The sequence below is a fragment of the Bufo bufo genome, chromosome 2, assembly GCF_905171765.1.
Source record: "Bufo bufo chromosome 2, aBufBuf1.1, whole genome shotgun sequence".
NCBI lineage: Eukaryota > Metazoa > Chordata > Amphibia > Anura > Bufonidae > Bufo > Bufo bufo.
This window is the reverse complement of record NC_053390.1, coordinates 816,769,961-816,792,459: the sequence shown is the minus strand read 5'-3', so window position 1 is coordinate 816,792,459 and position 22,499 is coordinate 816,769,961. Positions and strand designations below refer to the sequence as shown.

The window sequence follows — 22,499 nt, the reverse complement described above, 5'->3', positions numbered from 1 at the left end:
GGTGTTCCAGCTGAACGTCTATCTTACATAGCTCACAGAGCCGTTCAAACTAAACCAGAGATACCTTCAGTCAGAAGATCAACCAGAACCAATAAAGGTGTTCCAGCTGAACGTCTATCTTACATAGCTCGCAGAGACGTTCAAACTGAACCAGAGATACCTTCAGTTCAGTCAGAAGATCACCCAGAACCAATAAAGGTGTTCCAGCTAAACGTCTATCTTACATGGCTCACAGAGCCGTTCAAACTGAACCAGAGATACCTTCAGTCAGAAGATCAACCAGAACCAATAAAGGTGTTCCAGCTGAACGTCTATCTTACATAGCTCACAGAGCCGTTCAAACTGAACCAGAGATACCTTCAGTCAGAAGATCAACCAGAACCAATAAAGGTGTTCCAGCTGAACGTCTATCTTACATAGCTCGCAGAGCCAGGTTCATGGAAAGAGATCCAGAAACTGCCAATGCATGAGAAACAAATGTGGAATAAAGCCGCTGATGAAGTAATGACATCACTCAATGATCTCCAGACATGGACACTTTTAGAGCTACCTCAAGGTCAACATGCTATAGGATGTAAATGTTTTTTTTTAAAACCAAATGTAACTCTGAAGGGAAAGTCTGTCGGTACAAGGCAAGGCTGGTTGCTAAAGGTTACTCACAGAAGTTCGGTGAGGACTATGATGCTACTTTTGCTCCAGTTGCTAAACAAAGTACTTTCAGAACACTTATGACAGTGGCTGCCATGCATACAATGATTGTGAAACATCACGATATTAAGACAGCTTTTCTTAATGGTGATATTGAAGAAGAAATTTACATGTCTCAGCCAGAAGGATATGTGGAAAAGGGACAAGAGCACCTTTTCTGCAAGTTGCAAAAATCTTTTTACGGCCTTAAACAATCAACTCGAGCATGGAACTTGAAGATTAATCAAGTTCTACTAAATGAAGGATTTACAAGAAGCAAAGCTGATCCGTGCCTATACGCTAAACAAGTAGACGTTGAATGGATGTATCTGCTAATTTATGTGGATGACCTGATCAGTGCTCACAAAAACAGCGATGAAATTGCAAAGTTAACAGGAGTACTCAATAAGCACTTTGAAACAAAAGACCTAGGTGAAGTGACATATTATCTTGGAATTGACATCCAGCGTGAGAAAGATGGAAGTTTCCTGTTCAACCAGAGTGCAAAAATGGAATCTATTCTTCAGCAATTCAACATGATAGAGGCCAAAGGAACAAGCACACCTATGGATACAGCCTATCCAAAGTTAGAAGGAGAAGATGATCTTCTCACACTCCAATGAACAGTACAGACAAGCAGTGGGGGGCACTTCTCTATATTGCAACCACTACACGTCAGACATTGCAAGCTGCCATATCTCTTCTTTGCAGGCGAGTTGATAAAACACGTCAAAGACTGGAATGCAATTAAAAAAGTTAGGAGATATCTCAAACAGACAAAAGACTTAAGTTTGAAACTGTCAGCAAGTGGTGACTTAAACCTCATGGGATATGTGGACTCCGATTGGGCAGGTGACCACAGCACACGCAAATCCACAAGTGGTTACTTATTAAAATTAGGAAACAGTCCTGAATCTTTGTCCAGCAAGAAACAGATGTCAGTGGCATTGTCTTCTACAGAAGCTGAATACATATCTGCAGCTTATGCCAGTCAAGAAGTTGTGTGGTTACAGCAATTACTCAAGGATCTTGGGGAGGCAACATCAAAACCTACCGTCTTATTTGAGGACAATCAAGCTTGCATTTAGCTTGCAACAAGTGAGAAGATTAATGCAAGAACCAAGCATATCGACGTCAGACATCATTACATTCATGACTTAGTTGATCAGAAAGTGATTGTACTTGTGTATTGTGAGTCTGAAAAAATTATTGCTGATGCTTTGACAAAGCCACTCGCTAGAAACAGATTTGTGGATCTTAGATCAGAAATGGGACTGACATAGATAGTAGTTGTTGAGTGGGGGTGTTGGCATACAAGGTTTGTATTGTATAAGCAACAATCACTGCATGTCATTGCTGTATGACTAGTATATTGTATGGTCACTAGGCGGCAGTGTTACATTTGTGTAAGTTCCTGTTTTTGCTATGTCTTTAACAATTAAAAGAGTTCAGTGCTCGTTCTGCCACAGAGCAGAGGTCAGCAAAACTGCACAGACTGTCTGCCTGTCCTTTGTTTAGCCTTAGAAAGTATTTCTAACAGTTGCACAGAGTGGACACTTGAGGATGAGGAAGAACAATGGCCACTCCGAAGATCCGACCAGACCACAAAAGGGAAACTATCTGCTTGGTACCTGGATTTAACTTTGACTAGCTTTACCGACACTTTGCAGCTACAGAACCAGGGTAAGAGACTTGCTGCTATTTTAATTGTTTGTTGGCTACGACCTACCTTGCCTAAAAGACTCGCTAAAGACTCCTTTAACTTGTTTGCAACATTCAAGTGATGTGCCCCGAGATGGACTTTAATGTATCTAAGTCCTCTGTGATGTTCTGCAACCACCAAGCTTTGTGCCCAGGGAATGGACTCATGCCCTTTGACCCTCCAAAGATGTTCTAATTTGCCTTGTTTACATTATGATGGACTGTCCTGGACTTTACTGTCAAAGTACCAGGCCAGCGCCCACAGGTCCCCATATGAGAGATGACTATGGCCCTTTTCACCCATACTACTACATATATGTATGTTTGCCTGCTCCTGATATATTTGTGCCTAACCAAATTCTTTTGCAGCAAGGAAAAAGGGAGAAGTAAACAAGAATAAAATATAGTATCGTGTATATATACATGCATGCATGCTCTCTCTGTCTTCCAGATGACCCATCTTTGTGGCAAGAGCGTGCCGAGGATGACTTCCCTTAAAGTAGTGGGGGATGCAGTGCCCTGACAAACTACAGATTCCATAAAACTGTATAGGAAGTGGGAGGTCCCATGAGACTAGTTAGGGCTGGCTCCACCCTTCCTCTCTAGGAGGAAGATTCTGGAGGTAATGGCTGACTGCTGAGGAGTGAACACCTCAGAGCAGCAAGGAAAGGTCCTATAGGGAGATTCCATTCCTCTATAGCCTACAAGCAACTTATTTGCCAGCCCTCCGAAGGGAAAAGATCTGTAGAAGATTTAGCAAACAGAAAGGGATTGCGGACTATGGCAAAGAAGGTAATTGCCACTGATCTGGCTACAGCTTCCTTTGCATATGGTGAAAACACTGCAAGATACAAGCTGCCCACCATAAACAAAGGACAGGAAGATCCCCTGTTCAGAGACTGTATTCCTCTGAGGATACTGTGGATATTATATATATTATATATATATATAGTCAGGCTTTTTTTTCTCAGAGAAAAGGTGGTGGAACTCACCCCCCCTCCCCCTGGCCACGCCCCTTCCCAACCCTAGGACCACCCCTACCCACCCCTAGGACCGCCCCCTACCCACCCCTAGGACCGCCCCCCTAAAACCGCCCCTTTAGAGAACAGGGATACAAGTAAAATTGGGGGGGGGGCTATAAAAGTCCAGCCCAGCAAAGAAACCCCCCAGATGGGGATGGCACTGTTAATGGGGGATCTGGGGATGGCACTGTTAATGGGGGATCTGGGGATGGCACTGTATGGGGTGGAGGATCCTGGGGATGGCATCCACAGATCCCCTATCCTAAACAGTGCCATCCACAGACCCCCCCCCCATCCTATAACAGTGCCATCCACAGACCCCCCACCCCATAACAGTGCCATCCACAGACCCCCCCCACCCCATAACAGTGCCATCCACAGACCCACCCACCCCATAACAGTGCCATTCACAGACCCCACCACCCCATAACAGTGCCATTCACAGACCCCCCCACCCCATAACAGTGCCATCCACAAGCCCCCCCATCCCATAACAGTGCCATCCACAGACCCCCCTCCACCCCATAACAGTGCCATCCACAAACCCCCATCCTATAACAGTGCCATCCACAGACCCCCTATCCTATAACAGTGCCATCCACAGACCCCCCCACCTCATAACAGTGCCACCCACAGAAACTCCCCCCACCCCATAACAGTGCCATCCACAGACCCCCCCACCCCATAACAGTGCCGTCCACGACCCCCCCACCCCCATACAGTGCCATCCACAGACCCCCCACCCCCATAACAGTGTCATCCACAGACCCCCCATTGCCCGCACCAGTACAGTTATAAAATGTGTAATTAAATGAATAATGATTCATGCCTGCCCCCTCAGTAGTATAACTTTCAATATATTGTACTCACAGGACTACTGTTATCGTAATGCAGGCCGGCCGGGCAGACGAGCGGCAGCGTCACTGACTGACGTCATGTGCCTGCGCTAACTACTTTATGAATGAAGTAGGCGGCGCAGGCACGTGACGTCAGTCAGTGACGCTGCCGCTTGTCTGCCCGGCCGGCCTGCATTACGATAACAGTAGTCCTGTGAGTACAATATATTGAAAGTTATACTACTGAGGGGGCAGCATGAATCATTATTTATTTAATTACACATTTTATAAGTCTCTACTGGAGCTGCGGGGCCGGAGCACAGTGAACGTACCGGCCCCCAGCTCCTCCTCCCAGTCCCTCCCCGCTGATACATCGCAGGCTATGAAGTCAAAAGGTGGCGGAACGCCATTCCGGTGCGTTCCGCCAGAAAAAAAGCCCTGTATACAGTACAGACCAAAAGTTTGGACACACCTTCTCATTCAAAGAGTTTTCTTTATTTTTATGACTATGAAAATTGTAGATTCACACTGAAGGCATCAAAACTATGAATTAACACATGTGGAATTATATACATAACAAACAAGTGTGAAACAACTGAAAATATGTCATTCTAGGTTATTCAAAGTAGCCACCTTTTGCTTTGATTACTGCTTTGCACACTCTAGGCATTCTCTTGATGAGCTTAAAGAGGTAGTCCCCTGAAATGGTTTTCACTTTACAGGTGTGCCCTGTCAGGTTTAATAAGTGTGATTTCTTGCCTTATAAATGGGGTTGGGACCATCAGTTGCGTTGAGGAGAAGTCAGGTGGATACACAGCTGATAGTCCTACTGAATAGACTGTTAGAATTTGCATTATGGCAAGAAAAAAGCAGCTAAGTGAAGAAAAACGAGTGGCCATCATTACTTTAAGAAATGAAGGTCAGTCAGTCAGCCGAAAAATTGGGAAAACTTTGAAAGTAAGGGCTATTTGACCATGAAGGAGAGTGATGGGGTGCTGCGCCAGATGACCTGGCCTTCACAGTCACCGGACCTGAACCCAATCGAGATGGTTTGGGGTGAGCTGGACCGCAGAGTGAAGGCAAAAGGGCCAAGAAGTGCTAAGCATCTCTGGGAACTCCTTCAAGACTGTTGGAAGACCATTTCAGGGACTACCTCTTGAAGCTCATTAAGAGAATGCCAAGAGTGTGCAAAGCAGTAATCAAAGCAAAAGGTGGCTACTTTGAAGAACCTAGAATATGACATATTTTCAGTAGTTTCACACTTGTTTGTTATGTATATAATTCCACATGTGTTAATTCATAGTTTTGATGCCTTCATAGTCATGAAAATAAAGAAAACTCTTTGAATGAGAAGGTGTGTCCAAACTTTTGGTCTGTACTGTATATATACATATATATATAGTAAGAAGGAACAAGGGGTCGTCATTGATGGAAGATACGTGTCACCGAGGTTCCTTGCCTCGGTGAGTTAAGAACCGTGTTTTTCCCTGAAGTTTCAGTTTTGCAGTTGCAGTCTGACACCTCAGCTAATAGTGTGGCTGTAATGCCGATCAGGGCTGGTTCTTATTGGGAGCAGCCAAAGAGCATGGTGGGTGGCTGTTCCCCATGGTTCCAGGCTGGGTTTTGGCTGGGATATAAAAACCCAGCCAGCACGTTCAGCTGGTGTGGATTATCCTCCATGACAGAGAAGATGTGGAGTCTGTGTCTTGAGAGCTACATGCTGGGGAAACAGGCCTCTAAAAGCCTGCTGTAGACTGCGGGTGGAAAACTGCTGACCAGGTGAAGGTTTTTTGCACTGTGGACTTTGTGTGGTGTGAACAAGCACCAAAACTAAACACCGTTACTTTTGGCTTGTTTTTCCTTATGTGTGAATAAAACACTGAACTTTGCTTTACAACCTTGTTTTTGCCTCTGTACTGCGTCCGCTTACCCTGCCTACCAGAGCGAATCCCCATATTTGGTGGATGATGCTGTCAAACGCAGTGAGGCAGGCCTAAAGGCCGAAAAGTTTTTATTTTCCCCAGCACAAGTGCATGTTCTATATCAAGCCGGCAAGGTTGGGACCCGTGTCCCCTGACAAAATGGAGGCAGTCGTGAAAGCCCTCATGGAGGCTAACTTGCAGCATCGGGAGGCTAATAAGCAGCAGCAGGAAACTAACCAGCTACTATTGCAACATGTGATGGCGTTGCAAGCTGCAGGAGCGTCCCAGAACATCCACGATGCCCGGAAAACTGTCCGTGCGGCGATCCCTAAGATTACCCCCTCGGATGACGTCGAGACCTATCTGGCGGTATTTGAAAAGTTGGCCGTGAGGGAAAAGTTACCCCGAGACCAGTGGGCTGAGGTCGTCGCTCCGTTCCTGGAGTCTGGACCCCAGCAAGTTTCTTTTTGCAAGTTTTTTTTTTATCTCCCCAATGATCAAGCGGCCGACTACCTGACCGTAAAAGGTGAGATCCTGGCGATACTGGGGGTGAATGTGCATCAGTGGGAATTTTAACCCGGCTGAACCTGCCAGACCACAGTACTATGAACTGTTACATCGGTTGGAAAAATGGCTGCAGCCTGAAGTTTTGACTCCCACTGCTATGTTGGACCGTCTGCTGGCGGATGTGTTGTGGAGGGCTTTGCCGTACCTTCTCCAGCACTGGATCGGCCAGGTGTCTCTAGGTAATGCCTTGGAGATGGTCGACCTGGTCGAGCGCTACGAGGCCACCAGAAATCTACAGGGGGGTTCTTTTGGGAGGGGGCCAGTCAAACCCCAGAAATCTTCACCCCAGACCCGGCGGCCGGTGCTAGCTATACCCGCCCGGTACGTACCCCCTGCAGACCCAACCCCAGTGGTTCTGCTGGCATTGTCAGGAGCCTGGACACATAAGGGCCGACTGTCCCCCTAGGGGGGAACCCATGGACACCAACTATGGCTACCGCCACTTATTATATGCCAGAAATTTGTGAGCCACAGGAACCTCCGAGACTATGGACAATAACCACCTGTGCCAGGTGGAAGTGGGGAACACTCTGGCGGTGGCACTGCTGGATTCAGGGAGCCTGGTGTCCCTGGTAAGAGCTGCCCTGGTGCGTCCTGCCGAGTATACTGGCCGAAAGGTCGGCATAGTCTGTATCCATGGGGACTTAAAGGACTATCCCACCGCATTGTCTATCAACGGTGGCCGGCAGGTTGACTCATGAGGTGGCCATCGCCACAGGGCTACATTATGAATTAATAATTGGGAGAGACTTCCCCGGTTTCCCGTCACTGTGGCCTGAGGTGAGAGTCACCAATACACATGAGACAGATGTAACCCTAGCAGAGTGGCCCGGCTCAGTGGGGAGACCAGAACCCTGGGAACCTGAGTCTGAAGGACCAGCGGTAGGGGTGACTGCCACTTCGGGGGAGGAGGGGGAGACAACCTCGCTAAGTGTGATGGTAGGAGTGTGATGGTAGGAGACGTGGAGGACTTGCCGCCGGTCCGGAGTTAATCCGGAGATAATTTTGGTACAGCATAGCACCAGCACCCGACTCTATCTCGGGCCTGGGAAAATGTAGTAGTGGTTGAGGGTGAGCCGCAACAACTGGGGACCGAGTCTATGTTCCCCCATTTTGTGGTTCAACAGGAGATGCTGTACCGAGTAAATCAACTACGAGGTGAGTATATTGAACAGCTGGTGGTGCCCAAGGCGTATCGCAAGCTCTTGTTGGATTTAGCCCATCAACATGTTCTTGGGGGACACCTGGGCCAGCAGAAAACGCAGGGACGGATGGAAACAGTGTTACCTCTGGTTAGGGAGCATATGGAGGCAGCGCAGCGCAGGTGTTGGTTCTGGTACCCACTGTAGACAATAAGTTCCTAGCTAGGTGGCAGGGGCCCTACGAGGTACTTGAAAAAATTGGAGAGGTAGATTACAAAGTACACCAGCCAGGGAGGCGAAAGCCGCAGCAGGTGTACCATGTGAATCTGCTCAAGCCATGGAAAGAAAAGGGAAACCTGTACGGAAGACAGCCCACAACCAGGGTTCCTAGGGGAAGCGGTTTCGGCCCCTCGGTCTGAAGCAGGGGAAGCGGCTTCCACAGTAAAAATTGCTGACAGCCTCTTCTCTAAACAGGCTCAGGAAGCCAGGGAGTTCATTAGTCGGAACACGGATGTGTTCTCAGACCTCCCTGGACGCACGTCCATAATCCGGCATGCAGGGCCGGTACAAGGCAGGGGCCGAAGGAGCGGGTGCCCTGGGCGCTACCATTTGCGGACAGGAGGGGGGCGCAGGTGAAGTGCCAGCAGCAGTGGCGTCGCCAGGGGGGGGCCAGAGGGGGCCACGGCGGCGGCCCCCCCTACATCATGCTGTGCCCCCCCATGTGCCCCCCCAACTAAAATGACCCCCCCCCCCCCAAGTGAGCAGCCGCCGGGCACAGGGAGATGAGCGCTTCTATTGCGCTCATCTCCATTGTAAACTGTCTGTGCCAGCGGAGGTGCAGGGGAGGGAGAGGCGTGTCCCTTCCCTTTCCTCTGATAGGCTGCAGGCAGGCACCGAAGTGGAGGAGAGGCCCCGCCCCTAATTACTCCTGTTTACCTTTCTAAAGCTAAAGGACCTTTGATGATGTCATCACAGGTCCTGTAAGGGAACTGCACAGTGTAAAGTGTAGTTCCCAGGTTAGAACAGTGCATCTGCCAGGACCTGTGATGACATCATCTTCAACATCACAGGTCCTGCAGAATCTAGCAAAGGAACTGCACCAAAAATGGTGTAGTTCCTAGGTTTCAAAGGTACATCTGCCAGGACCTGTGATGACATCATCACAGGTCCTTCAACCCCCTAACAGCAAGTATTAAAAGTTCACAAGCAGCTCTGTATTGATCCATACAGACTGGAATGGAGAGGTAAGAGGAGGTCCTCCACTTTTCATCATTTACCCCCCCCCCCCCTCCATGCCCTGTTTTTACTCATTGCTCACTCATGTATACTACTTCAGACAGTTACCACTACCTCATGTACCTCACAGTGACTATAATGCATAACTGACCACATATTTCTATAAACACTGCATCTACAGTATTATACCTTCTATGTGTCACATCAATACACTGCTCTGTATATATATATATATATATATATATATATACACACACACATACATGCACACACACTGCATATATTACACAGTATTATACATGCAATATGTACAGATATATGGTATATACCGCAGTGCACTGATATGTGAGGTATGAGGTATAATAGATGCTGTGTGTACAGATATCAGTACACTTCTGTATATACTATATATGTGAGGTACGAGGTATAATAGATGCAGTGTGTACAGATATATAGTATATACCGCAGTGCACTGATATGTGAGGTATGAGGTATAATAGATGCTGTGTGTACAGATATCAGTACACTTCTGTATATACTATATATGTGAGGTACGAGGTATAATAGATGCAGTGTGTACAGATATATAGTATATACAGCAGTGTACTGATATGTGAGGTACGAGGTGTCAATACACTGCTGTATTTACTATATACCTGTACACACTGCATCTATTATACCTCGTACCTCACATATTACACTACTGTATATACTGTATACAGTGCATATATTATACCCCGTACCTCACATATCAGTACACTGCTGTATATACTATATACCTGTACACACTGCATCTATTATACCCTGTACCTCACATATCAGAACACTAGGGAATATACTATATACCTGTACACACTGCATCTATTATACCGCGTACCTCACATAACTGTACACTGCTGTATATAATATACATCTGCATCTATTATACCTCTTTTGTGTGCCAGGGCTGTTTTGTAATCCCATTCCGGCCCTGATGGCATAAATTATAAAACGCAGCAGCAAGAATAGTTCATGGAACAAAGGGAGGGGCTATAAAAGGGGAATGGGGGCCCAATTTAGATTCCTGCTATGGGGCCCAGTGATTTTTATGTACGCCCCTGGCTGCAGGCACTAGGCCGGCAGCCTATCAGAGGCCGGCGCAATGACGTCATCGTGCCGCCTGAGCCTTACATTACAGCGTGGGACACAGGAAGAGGCTGCATCGCATCGCTGACACTTAGGTAAGTATAAGTGGTTTTTTTTTTGGTTTTTTTTACAATAGTGTTACTGGCACATTGGGGGGGCTTATTACAAAACTGGCACATGATGATGGGGGGGACTTTATACTGGCACATGATGATGGGGGGGAACTTTATAGTGTCTGTGACTTTCAAAGTCCCACAGTCCTTTGTTCTATTGCTTTAAGTATATTCTTGTTTTGAAACAACATTGATTCTTTCTTAAAAACGGGGGGGGGGGGGGGGGCACAGTTTGCCATCTTCGCCCTGGGCACCAAATGGCCTTGTCCCAGCCCTGCCGGCATGACATTATCACTGAGCCTCAGGCGAAAGTCTGATTTAAACCGTACCGAGTACCCGAGGCTCGGCGACAAGCCATCACGGAGGAAGTGCAGTTAACGCTCCAGCTGGGTGTCATTGAGGAGTCAAAATGTGAGTGGGCCAGTCCGATAGTATTAATACCCAAGCCAGATGGGACATTGAGGTTCTGTAATGACTTCCGCAAACTTAATTAGGTGTCCAAGTTTGACGCGTATCCCATGCCCCGAGTGGATGAGCTTTTTTGAAAAGTTGGGCCAAGCCCGGTATTTTTCTGTGTTGGACCTCACCAAAGGGTTCTGGCAGGTACCCTTGACGGAGGCTGCCAAAGAAAAAACAGCTTTTGTCACGCCAGAGGGGCTGTATCAGTACAATGTATTACCCTTTGATCTACAATGGCGCTCTCGCCACATTACAAAGGCTAAAGGATATTCTACTCTGTCCACATCGTCGATACGCTTCAGCATACCTGGACGATATCGTTGTTCATAGCACCGACTGGGAAAGTCACCTACCTAAAGTACAGGCTGTAGTGGACTCCCTTAGAAAGGCTGGCTTAACCGCTAACTCAAAAAAGTGTGCAATTGGGTTTGAAGAGACCAAGTACCTGGGGTATGTAATTGGGCGCGGAATGGTCAAACCTCAGGTGAACAAAATTGAGGCAATTAGGAATTGGCCCCGATCTGTCACTAATTGGCAAGTAAAATCGTTCCTGGGTATTATGGGGTACTAAATGAGGTTTGTCCCCAATTTTGCTACAGTCGCCCCACCATTGACAGGCCTTTTGAAGGGACGCAAGTCAGTGACGGTCCACTGGAATGAGCAGGCGGAAAAGGCTTTCTCCGCTTTGAAGTTGGCCCTGTGTGGGTCCCCGGTTTTGGTGACGCCCAACTTCAAAAGGGAGTTTATAGTGCAGACCGATGCCTCCGAGGTAGGTCTCGGTGCTGTACTGTCTCAAGATGTTAATGGGGAGGAGTATCCCGTTGTCTTCCTCAGCTGGAAGCTCACCCCAGCCGAGACTAGGTACAGTATAGTGGAGAGAGAGTGCCTGGCCATCAAGTGGGCACTCGAGTTTTATCGCTATTATCTTTTGGGGAGGAAGTTTCGTCTGGTGACTGACCACTCCCCTCTCAAGTGGATGAGCCAGGCCAAAGAGAGGAATGCTCGGGTCACCAGATGGTTCTTATCTTTGCAAAACTTTAAGTTTTCCGTGGAACACAGGGCAGGCAGGTTAAAAGGAAACGCGGATGCCCTGTCCCGGGTCCACTGTCTGGCAAGTGTTCACCCCCTCAGGGTTGAACAAAGGGGGAGGTATGTAAGAAGGAACAAGGAGCCGTCATTGACGGAAAATACGTGTCACCGAGGTTCCTGGCCTCGGTGAGGTAAGAACCGGGGTTGAAGTGTCAGTTTTGCAGTTGCAGTCTGAAACTTCAACTGTTAGTATGGCTGTAAAGCCGATCCGGGCCGATTCTTATTGGGAGAAGCCAAAGAGCAGGGTGGGTGGCTGTTCCCCACGGTTCCAGGCCGGGTTTTGGCTAGGATATAAAAACCCAGCCAGCACGTTCAGCTGGTGTGGATTATCCTCTATGACAGAGAAGCTGTGGAGTCTGTGGCTTGACAGCCGAATGCTGGGGAAACAGGCCTCTAAAAGTCTGCTGTGGACTGCGGGTGGAAAACTGCTGACCAGGTGAAAGTTTTTGCACTGTGTGGTGTGAACAGGCACCAAAACTGAATACCGTTACTTTTAGCTTGTTTTTCCTTATGTGTGAATAAAACACTGAACTTTGCTTTACAACCTTGTTTTTGCTTCTGTACTGCGTCCGCTTACCCTGCCTAACAGAGCGAATCCCCACAATAAATATTAGCAGAAGGACCCCTTTAACAGTAACCTCCACTGTGCCCGCCCCATTAACATTGACCACCCCTTTAACAGTGAGTTTCATAGTAACCGCCCCTTTAACAATGACCTCCACAGTACCTGCCCCTTTAACAGTGACCTCCACAGTGCCTGCCCCTTTTATAGTGACCTCCACAGTGACCTCCACAATGCTCACCTTTTTAACAGTGACCGCTCTTTTAACAAAGACTTCCACATTGCCTGTCCCTTTAATAGTGACCGCACCTTTAACAGTGACCTTTACAGTGCCCGCCCCTTTAACAGTGACTTCCACAGTACCTGCCCCTTTAACAGTGACCTCCACAGTGCCTGCCCATTTAACATTGACTTCCACAGTGCCCGCCTCTTTAACAGTGACCTCCACAGTGTCCGCCCCTTTAACAGTGACCTCCACAGTGAACCCCACAATGCCTGCACCTTTAACAGTGAGCGCCCCTTTAACAGTGATCTCCACATTGCCCGTCCCTTTAATAGTGACTGCCCCTTTAACAGTGTCCTCCACAGTGCCCGTCCCTTTAACAGTGACCTTAACAGTGTCCGCCCCTTTAACAGTGACCTCCACAGTGCCCGCCCCATTAACATTGACCACACCTTTAACAGTGACCTCCACAGTACCCTCCCCTTTAACAGTGACCTTCACAGTGCCCGCCCCTTTAACAGTGACCTTCGCAGTGTCTGCCCCTTTAACAGTAACCTCCGCAGTGCCCCCCCTTTAACAGTGACTTCCACAGTGCCCGCCCCTTTAACAGTGACCTCCGCAGTGCCCAACCCTTTAACAGTGATCTCCACAGTGTCTGCACCTATAACAGTGTCCTCCACAGTGCTTGCCCCTTTAACAGTGACCTCCACAGAGCCCGCCCATTTAACAATGACCTCCACAGTGCCCGCCTCTTTAACATTGACCACCCCTTTAACAGTGACCTTCATAAAGGCTGCCCCTTTAACAATGATATCCACTGTGCCCGCCCCTTTAACAGAGACCTCCACAGTGCCTGCCCCTTTTAATAGTGAACTCCACAGTGTCCGCCCCTTTAACAGTGACCTCCAAAGTGACATCCACAATGCCTGCCTCTTTAACAGTGCCCACCCCTTTAACAGTGACTTCCACATTGCCCATCCCTTTAACAGTGACCTTTACAGTGTCCGCCCCTTTAACAGCGACTTCCACAGTACCTGTCCCTTTAACAGTGACCTCCACAGTGCCTGCCCGTTTAACAGTGACTTCCATAGTGCCCGCCCCTTTAACAGTGACCTCCACAGTGCCCGTCCCTTTCATATTTGCCATGCCTTTAACAGTGACCTTCACAGTGGCCACTTCTTTAATATTGACCACCCCTTTAACTGTGAACTCCACAGCGGCCATCCGTTTAACCACCTCCGGACCGCCTAACCCAGGATTGCGTTCCGGAGGCAGTCGATTCATTCCTCTTCGACACGCCGGCGCGTCATCTGGCGAGACGCGAGATTTCCTGTGAACGCGCACACACAGGAGCGCGCGTTCACAGGAACTGCAGGTAAACGAGCTCATCTACAGCCTGCCAGCGGCGATCATTCGCTGGCAGGCTGTAGACCCGATTTCTTTTAACCCCTGAAAGGTATATTAGACGCTGTTTTGTTAACAGCGTCTAATATACCTGCTACCTGGTCCTCTGGTGGTCCCTTTTGCTTGGATCGACCACCAGAGGACACAGGCAGCTCTGTAAAGTAGCACCAAACACCACTACACTACACCCCCCGTCACTTATTAACCCCTTATTATAGGGGGTGATCACTGACAGGGGGGTGATCAACCCCATATAGACTCCCTGATCAATCCCCTGTCATTGATCACCCCTCTGTAAGGCTCCATTCAGACGTCCGTATGTGTTTTATGGATCCGTGGATCCGCAAAACACATACGGACGTCTGAATGGAGACTTACAGGGGGGTGATCACCCCATATATGAACAAAGGATCCCAGCAGTCGCGTCTTTGTGAATCAAATGTCTTTTATTCCATAGACCAGGACCAGGTTTCGGCAATGTGCCTTCATCAACAGGTAATCCAAATACAAACTTAACAGACTATATATGCTCTACAGTCACCGCCCACAGGAGCAAAAGTCCATCCCATAAAGGGAATGGCCAGAAAGTAACAGGTGTAATCAATTTAATAATAAACAAACCAAAGCAGAGAAAAAAGCATCTAGATAGATATTTCATCTTACATTTGTAGATAATACTCTTGTATAACTTTCAAATTTTCAATACCTGAGAAATAAACAGCAAAATATTATAAATATATAACAAAATTATTATATTACAGATACATAACCTCATATTCCCTATTGAGGCCTCTAGGGTGCAATGTGTCCAGTGTATGGATCCAAAAGGCTTCCCTCCGTAGCAACATCTTATTAATGTCACCCCCCCCTCCGTGGTCTAATCACCTGCTCTATAACCTGGAATTTCAGTTGGGCAATAGAATGTCTGCACTTTTCAAAGTGGCTTGGAATGGGTAATAATAAATTTTTAGTTCTAATGGTCGATTTGTGTTTGTTAATTCTGTCCCTCACTGTGAGACGTGAGACCCTGGTGGCGTTTATGGATCATCTGAATTCAGCATGTGAAGGTCTACAGTTTACAATGACATGCGATAGAGATAAAGTCAGTTTTTTGGATACATTGGTTAAAAAAAACAAGGAAGGTGAATTATCCACTGACCTCTATAGGAAGGAAACGGATCGAAACAGTATTTTGCATTATTCGAGTGCACACCCCCCTTCCTTAAAAAGGTCTATACCTAAATCTCAATATCAGCGGGTAAGGCGGATTGTTACGGATCCGCTCTTACAGGATCAGAGGCTGGGGGAAATGACTATTAGATTCAGAGAAAGAGGATATCCCTTAGATGTATTAACGAACAGTGGTGCTTGTCAAGTGAGGGTTAAACATAAGAAAAAGGATGATGCTAGGATAGCATTTGTCCATAAATTTCACCCCTTTAATGCATATATTGACAATATTGTAAGAAAACACTGGCATTTATTGGGTAAGGCCTATCCAGAGGTCTCAGAATTTAAAAGTTTACCCCTGATTTGTAATAGGAAGAACCCCAGTTACAGGGATATGCTAGTGAAAGCGGATTTAGGGGGCACTAAACATCGGTTACGTCAAAGTGTATTATCAACACCGCGTAAAGGTACATTCCCCTGCCTGCATTGTCTCCAGTGTTCACACATCATAAAGGGCCCTACATTTTATCATCCACACACCGGGAATCCGTTTGAAGTAAAAGGTTTTTTTACATGCGAGTCTTCAAATGTTGTTTATCTGATTAAATGCCCTTGTGGTCTGTTGTACATTGGTCAGACAATGCAGGCAGTGAGGGACAGAATTAACAAACACAAATCGACCATTAGAACTAAAAATTTATTATTACCCATTCCAAGCCACTTTGAAAAGTGCAGACATTCTATTGCCCAACTGAAATTCCAGGTTATAGAGCAGGTGATTAGACCACGGAGGGGGGGTGACATTAATAAGATGTTGCTACGGAGGGAAGCCTTTTGGATCCATACACTGGACACATTGCACCCTAGAGGCCTCAATAGGGAATATGAGGTTATGTATCTGTAATATAATAATTTTGTTATATATTTATAATATTTTGCTGTTTATTTCTCAGGTATTGAAAATTTGAAAGTTATACAAGAGTATTATCTACAAATGTAAGATGAAATATCTATCTAGATGCTTTTTTCTCTGCTTTGGTTTGTTTATTATTAAATTGATTACACCTGTTACTTTCTGGCCATTCCCTTTATGGGATGGACTTTTGCTCCTGTGGGCGGTGACTGTAGAGCATATATAGTCTGTTAAGTTTGTATTTGGATTACCTGTTGATGAAGGCACATTGCCGAAACCTGGTCCTGGTCTATGGAATAAAAGACATTTGATTCACAAAGACGCGACTGCTGGGATCCTTTGTTCATATTACTGTGGATTGACGTCCTCTCCCGTGCAGCGTGCATTTGAGTGAGTGCTGATTTCCCCACATCTAAATCACCCCATATAGACTCCCTGATCACCCCCTGTCATTGATCACCCCCCTGTCATTGATCAACCCCTGTAAGGCTCCATTCAGACGCCCGTATGTGTTTGGCAGGTCCGCGGATCCACGGATCCGCAAAACACAGACACCGCGGATCCGCAAAACACGGACACCGGCAATGTGCTTTTAAGGATCCGCACATTGCCAGAACTATATAGAAAATGCCTTTTCTTGTCCGCAATTGAACATGAATAAGAACGAGAATAGGACATGTTCTATAGGCTCTACAAAAAACTCAGTGTTCGCCCGATCAGTCCTGATCTTGTGCGCACACTTGCGTTCAGTCCGCCCCACAGCAGTGACAGAATTTATTTTTTCTGATCACTGCAAAAACACCATAAAATCGCTGTGGCGCTATAAAAAGATCACTTTTGAGGAGCATGGCGAGTTCATAGAAGATTTTTTTGGCCCAAGTTAGCGGAAATTGATTTTTTTTTTATTGTTTTTTGTTTTTTCTTACAAAGTCTCATATTCCACTAACTTGTGACAAAAAAAAAATCTCACATGAACTCATCATACCCCTCACGGAATCCAAATGCGTAAAATTTTTTAGACATTTATATTCCAGACTTCTTCTCACGCTTTAGGGCCCCTAAAATGCCAGGGCAGTATAAATACCCCACATGTGACCCCATTTTGGAAAGAAGACACCCCAAGGTATTTCGTGAGGGGCATGGCGAGATCATGTAAAATTTTATTTTTTGTCACAAGTAAGTGGAATATGAGACTTTGTAAGAAAACAAAAAAAAAAAAATCATTTTCCGCTAACTTGTGCCAAAAAAAATCTTCTATGAACTCACCATGCCCCTCACGGAATACCTTGGGGTGTCTTCTTTCCAAAATGGGGTCACTTGTGGGGTATTTATACTGCCCTGCACTTTAGGGGACCTAAAGCGTGAGAAGTAATTTGGAATCCAAATGCGTAAAAAATGCCCTGTGAAATGGTAAAGATTCTCATTGGAATTTGGGCCCCTTTGCGCACCTAGGCATCAAAAAAGTGTCACACATGTGGTATCGCCGTACTTAGGAGAAGTAGGGCAATGTGTTTTGGGGTGTATTTTTACATATACCCATGCTGGGTGAGAGAAATATCTCTGTAAATGACAACTTTTTAAAAAATTTTATACAAAGTTGTCAATTTACAGAGATATTCCTCTCACCCAGCATGGGTATATGTAAAAAGACACCCCAAAACACATTGCCCTAATTTTCATGAGTACGGCAATACGACATATGTGACACTTTTTTGCAGCCTAGGTGCTTAAAGGGGCCAAAAGTCCAACGAGTACCTTTAGGCTTTACAGGGTTGCTCACAATTTAGCCCCGCCCAAAATGCCAGAACAGTAAACACACCCCACAAATGACCCCATTTCGGAAAGTAGACACCCCAAGGTATTCGCTGAGGGGCATATTGAGTCCATGAAAGATTGAACTTTTTGTCACAAGTTAGCGGAAAGGGAGACTTTGTGAGAAAAAAATATATAAATCAATTTCCGCTAACTGGTGCCAAAAAAAAACAACTTCTATGAACTCGCCATGACCCTCACGGAATACCTTGGGGTGTCTTCTTTCCAAAATGGGGTCACTTGTGGGGTATTTATACTGCCCTGGCATTTTAGGGGCCCTAAAGCGTGAGAAGAAGTCTGGAATCCAAATGCCTAAAAATGCCCTCCTAAAAGGTACTCATTGGAATTTGGGCCCCTTTGCGCACCTAGGCTGCAAAAAAGTGTTGCCGTACTCAGGAGAAGTTGGGCAATGTGTTTTATGGTGTCTTTTTACATATACCCATGCTGGGTGAGAGAAATATCTCTCTAAAATGACAACTTTGTATAAGAAAATGGGAAAAGTTGACAATTACAGAGATATTTCTCTCACCCAGTATGGGTATTTGTAAAAATACACCCCAAAACACATCTTCTGAGTACGGCGATACCACATGCGTGACACTTTTTTGCAGCCTAGGTGTGCAAAGGGGCCCAAATTCCAAAGAGTATCTTTACGATTTCACAGGGCATTTTTTACGCATTTAGATTCCAGACTTCTTCTCACGCTTTAGGGCCCCTAAAATGCCAGGGCAGTATAAATACCCCACAAGTGACCCCATTTTGGAAAGAAGACACCCCAAGGTATTGTGTGAGGGGTATGGTGAGTTCATGTAACATTTTATTTTTTGTCACAAGTTAGTGGAATTTTAGACTTTGTAAGAAAAATAAAAAATTAAAAAAAATCATCATTTTCCGCTAACTTGTGCCAAAAAAAAAAAAATTCGAGGAACTCGCCATGCCCCTCACGGAATACCTTGGGGTGTCTTCTTTCCAAAATGGGGTCATTTGTGGGGTATTTATACTGCCCTGGCATTTTAGGGGACCTAAAGCGTGAGAAGTAATTTGGAATCCAAATGCGTAAAAAATGCCCTGTGAAATCCTAAAGGTGCTCTTTAGAATTTGGGCCCCTTTGCGTACCTAGGCTGCAAAAAAGTGTCACACATGTGGTATCGCCGTACTCAGGAGAAGTTGGGCAATGTGTTTTGGGGTGTCTTTTTACATATTCCCATGCTGGGTGAGAGAAATATCTCTCTAAAATGACAACTTTGTATAAAAAAATGGGAAAAGTTGACTTTTAGAGAAATATTTCTCTCACCCAGCATGGGTATATATGTAAAAATACACCCAAAACACATTGCCCAACTTCTTATGAGTACGGCGATACCACATGTGTGACACTTTTTTGCAGCCTAGGTGCCCAAAGGGGCCCAAATTCTAAAGAGCACCTTTAGGACTTCACAGGGCATTTTTTAGGAATTTGGATTTCAGACTTCTTCTCACTCTTTAGGTCCCCTAAAATGCCAGGGCAGTATAAATACCCCACAAGTGACCCCATTTTGTAAAGAAGACACCCCAAGGTATTTCGTGGTGGGCATAGTGAGTTCATGGAAGCTTTATTTTTTGTCACAAGTTAGTGGAATAGGAGACTTTGTAAGAAAAAAAAAATCTGAATTTTCCGCTAACTTGTGACAAAAAATAAAAACTTCTATAAACTCACTATGCCCATCATCGAATACCTTAGGGTGTCTACTTTCCGAAATGGGGTCATTTGTGGGGTGTTTTTACTGTCTGGGCATTGTAGAACCTCAGGAAACATGACAGGTGCTCAGAAAGTCAGAGCTGCTTCAAAATGCGGAAATTCACATTTTTGTACCATAGTTTGTAAACGCTATAACTTTTGCGCAAACCGATAAATATACACTTCTTGCATTTTTTTTTATCAAAGACATGTAGAACAATAAATTTAGAGAAAAATTTATATAGAAATGTAGTTTTAAAAAAAAAAAAATACAACTGAAAGTGAAAAATGTCATTTTTTTGCTAAAAATTCGGTCAATTTCGATTAATAACAAAAAAAGTAAAAATGTCAGCAGCAATGAAATACCACCAAATGAAAGCTTTATTAGTGAGAAGAAAAGGAGGTAAAATTCATTTGGGTGGTAAGTTGCATGACCGAGCAATAAACCGTGAAAATAGTGTAGTGCAGAATTGTAAAAAGTGGTCTGATTATTAAGGGGGTTTAAGCTAGGGGAGCTGAGGTGGTTAATAGTGGCCCCTTCCACCTATACATGTAGCAGTGTAATTGTGCCGTCATACGTCATATGACTGAATATTTAAGGACCTGCGAACTGCTAAAACCTGTGATCAATTGTTATGGCAACCTGGAATAGGACCCGCGAGCTTCTATTGGCTGATAAGGGACATTTGACCGTGTAAATAGCAGTTTGGATTTAAAGGGAACCTGTCACCTCTACTATGCTACCCTCACTGAGCGTTTCTAAATGTTCATTGTGTTACCCTAAACATATAAATTACACTTTTAATTTAATTTGCAGACGAATTCAATAAGTATTAGGCATTTTTGTACTTCCCACCTTTTATGCAAATTAACATTAAAGAGTCATATCTTACTTGTGTGACCAGAGAAGAGTCATATTTTCAAGCTCTGACTCATCTCAGGTTAATTAGCATATGTATCAAATCGTTTTTTTTACACAATAAAAGCACACAGAGCTATGGGGACTGGGTATTGGGGATGTGCTAGCGGCCATCTAGCAACCCATGTCCTCAGCTCTATAGCCAAAATCCAGATGACAGGTTCCCTTTAAGTGAAAGGCTTGCTGGCTTTTATTGGCTAATGCAGGTAATTTTTTGGGAATATCTCAGGAACGGTGCGTCCTAGAGAGCTGAGACCCGGTCTAAAACCTTCCCGGACACCTGATGTACCTGTGTGCCAAATTTGGTGAAGATCGGTCTAGTCGTTTGGTCGCGCATAAAGAACGTCCAGACAGACAGACGTCTAGACAGACAGAAACTCATTTTTATATATATATAAGAGACTAGCAGAAGGACCCGGCTTCGCACTAATGTATTTAATCTATTTCATTTAATGTTTCTGTGTGTCGTTAAAAGATATCAACAGTTTTCCCCATAACAGTGACTTCTACAGCACCCCGCCCCACTGTCTGCTGAGCTATGTATCTAATCCTATCCTGTGTGATACTGTCTGCTGAGCTATGTATCTAATCCTACCATGTGTCATACTGTCTGCTGAGCTGTGTATCTAATCCTATCCTGTGTTATATTGCCTGCTGAGCTGTGTATCTAATCCTATCCTGTGTGATACTGTCTAGTGAGCTGTGTATCTAATCCTATCCTGTGTGATACTGTCTGCTGAGCTGTGTATCTAATTCTTGCTGAGCTGTGTATCTAATCCTATCCTGTGTGATACTTTCTGCTGAGCTGTGTATCTAATCTTATGTTGTGTGATACTGTCTGCTGAGCTGTGTATCTAATCCTATCCTGTGTGATACTGTCTGCTGAGCTGTGTATCTAATCTTATGTTGTATGATACTGTCTGCTGAGCTGTGTATCTAATCCTATCCTGTGTGATACTGTCTGCAGAGCTGTGTATCTAATCTGATCCTGTGTGATACTGTCTGCTGAGCTGTGTATCTAATCCTATCCTGTGTGATACTGTCTGCTGAGCTGTGTATCTAATATCCTACCCTGTGTGATACTGCATGCTGATCTGTGTATCTAATCCTATTATGTGTGATACTGTCTGTTGAGCTGTGTTTCTAATCCTATCATGTGTGATACTGTCTTCTGTGTATCTAAGTCTATTGTGTGATACTGTCTGCTGAGCTGTGCATGTCATTGTGTAGCCATAGCCTAAACCTGACTTATAGCAGTGAAGAAAAATGGCTGGGTTGTTTTGTATTGGATAATGCAGGTCATTTTTTGGGAATATCTCAGGAACAGTACGTCCTAGAGAGCTGAGACCCGGTCTAAAACCTTCCCGGACACCTGATGTACTTGTGTGCCAAATTTGGTAAAGATCGGCCCATTCGTTTGGTCGCACATAAAGAACGTCCAGACTAGAGTTGAGCGAACACCTGGATGTTCGGGTTCGAGAAGTTCGGCCGAACTTCCCGGAAATGTTCGGGTTCGGGATACGAACCCAACCCGAACTTCGTCCCGAACCCGAATCCCATTGAAGTCAATGGGGACCCAAACTTTTCGGCACTAAAAAGGCTGTAAAACAGCCCAGGAAAGGGCTAGAGGGCTGCAAAAGGCAGCAAAATGTAGTTAAATCCCCTGCAAACAAATGTGTATAGGGAAATTAATTAAAATAAAAATAAAATAAATAAAAATTAACCAATATCAATTGGAGAGAGGTCCCATAGCAGAGAATCTGGCTTCATGTCAGCAGAGAATCAGTCTTCATGTCATAGCAGAGAATCAGGCTTCACGTCACCCACCACTGGAACAGTCCATTGTCAGATATTTAGGCCCAGGCACCCAGGCAGAGGAG

The 22,499-nt window shown here is 45.4% G+C and overlaps 1 protein-coding gene across 1 annotated transcript in view; it reads right to left on the bottom strand.

Annotated features, from left to right (window-relative positions):
* Positions 1-1,355: 1,355 nt before the first annotated feature.
* LOC120991083 (vomeronasal type-2 receptor 26-like) overlaps positions 1,356-22,499 on the bottom strand; it is a 53,758-nt gene continuing 32,614 nt past the window's right edge. Inside the window, exon 6 of the mRNA XM_040419972.1 lies at positions 1,356-1,423. Coding sequence (XP_040275906.1) covers positions 1,356-1,423 — 68 coding nt within the window. The remainder of the gene's footprint in view (positions 1,424-22,499) is intronic.